Genomic DNA, 1,870 nt, shown 5'->3' with positions numbered 1-1,870 from the left:
TGAACTCTGTCGGGAAGAAATGAAATCAATATTGCGAACAGGCAGAATTTTCTTTTGGCATGGGCAGTCGTCAACCAAGTCACGTAACGCCAGCTGAACATAGCGCTTGGCACGGGGACAGATGTTGCGCGGCCCAGGCCCTTTTTCTTCTCTCACCCGTCCGTTTGTACCTGAAACTAAGCCTCAATTTCCAATGTTTCACCACGGGCCATAACTAGCAGGGGCAGTCCACGATGGGCAGAAAAGAAGCTCAATCTTTTCTCGCGGGATTTTGGGGCAGTGGACGCGTAGTAACTCGTTTTTGAGTTTGCTGTTTCTGCCGGTGAACAGCGCCGGCGATCGCGGGGACGAGTCAGTGCACGCTGCATCACAGATGCCGAGGGAATCATGCCACAAGCGGAAGTGAAGTTACACCGGGACAATATACGACATAAGAGGTAGATATTCACAAAAGTTCCAATCGGAACTGGAGGATATATTCGGTGGAAGAATATGTACGAAGAAAATGAGTATGGTCCTGCCCAGCAACCCAAAGCATTTCCAGCCCAGGGAATCCTGATCACCCCTTACATGTAAGCGGAGTCGTAGTAAGCCGCGCTGGTGTAGCTGCTGCCCAGAATGCTGGCGGGAGTGACGGCAGCGCTCAACTTCTTGGAGAAGCTGGCGCGAGAGCCCTGGGATCCGATGCCGGTGTTCTGGTACTCTCCGAACAGAACGTTGGCGGTGCGAGGGTCGCCGTCGTTCCACTGCTTCCAGCCCGCGGAGTTGATGACGCCGGTCATGGAGGTCTTCTGGAAGACAACCTGGGCATACTGGCCCCAGGGACGGCCAAGGTAGTAGGCGCCATCGGCGACGGTGTTTCCGGAGGCGGCGGCGATGCTGCAGCTGTTGAAGACGTATTCGGACTTATCGGACGAGCTGGCACGGCCGTTGGCTATTATTTTTCGTTAGCGTCTTGTCACTTGATATTGGTGTGAAGCTGGTTTCTTACCAGTGACATAGCCGAGAGAAGCAGCCACAACGCGAAGATCGCACTTCTCAAACCAGGCCATGGCCTTCTGACCGAAGATGAAGTCCGTAGCACCCTGGATGAGGCACTTGGAGTAAAGCTGGTTACCCTGCTGGGCAAGAAGGGTATCCTGGAACCCGGTGAAAGCGCTGGCGTAGAATGCGCTGTCAGAGTAGGCGCTGAGAGCCACGGCCTGGCTGCCCTTGCCGTAAGTGTTGGCTACGTTGACGTTGTAGAGCTTGAAGTTCTTGGCCTTGATGCGGAGGGTGGCGCTGCCGTCGTTGTCGAGGCCGTCAGCCTGGCTCTTCTTGGCGGTGATGGTCACCTTGTTGCCGGCGTAGCTGCTCGTATCGGCCGTGTATCCGTAGATGGTGAGCTGAGCCGTCCGCGCGGGGACGAGGACCTGCTCGCTGTAGGTGCCTTGGTCAATGAAGATGCATTGCTTGGCGGAGTCGGTGGTGGAAAGGGCGTCGACGGCCTTCTGGATGGTGCTGTATTGGCCACCAGACTTCTTGACAGTCAAGCATCCAGAAGGTGCGGAGGTGCGGCTGGCTGCCAGAGCCGCCGTGACGAAGGTAAGAGCGGTAAGAAAGGACTTCATGGTGTCGAGTAAAAAGAAGAAGAAGAATGGAAAAGAATGTGGTCTTGGTTCGTCCCAAGGTTGGCCTAAGAGTAGATCATCCGGACTAGCAACTATAGAGCGGCTTGGCTCACCCTTATGTACTTCAATCAAGAGGCCCACAAGGCTTCTAGTGCAGACGGGCTGGATGCGAAAGTTCAGAGCCACGAGAACTTCGTCTTCCCTCCCTTCTCCGCGTGTTCAGCTAGATGCTGGGCTCCTGGAGTAGCCCGGGCATGATT

General features: G+C 55.3%; 1 protein-coding gene across 1 annotated transcript; it reads right to left on the bottom strand.

Moving 5' to 3' along the window:
- Positions 1-566: 566 nt before the first annotated feature.
- Positions 567-1,610, bottom strand: CABS01_06108 (pectinesterase; the record flags this gene model as incomplete). The annotated part of the gene is made up of 2 exons (XM_060539475.1): positions 567-934; positions 992-1,610. 2 exons carry the CDS (start codon positions 1,608-1,610, stop codon positions 567-569), a joined length of 987 nt encoding a protein of 328 aa, XP_060404870.1.
- Between the last annotated feature and the right edge of the window lie 260 nt (positions 1,611-1,870).

The sequence above is a fragment of the Colletotrichum abscissum genome (assembly GCF_030869225.1).
Source record: "Colletotrichum abscissum strain IMI 504890 chromosome Unknown Scaffold_12.1, whole genome shotgun sequence".
Lineage (NCBI taxonomy): Eukaryota > Fungi > Ascomycota > Sordariomycetes > Glomerellales > Glomerellaceae > Colletotrichum > Colletotrichum abscissum.
Note: the sequence above shows the minus strand (reverse complement) of the source record. Positions and strands in the feature narration are given on the sequence as shown.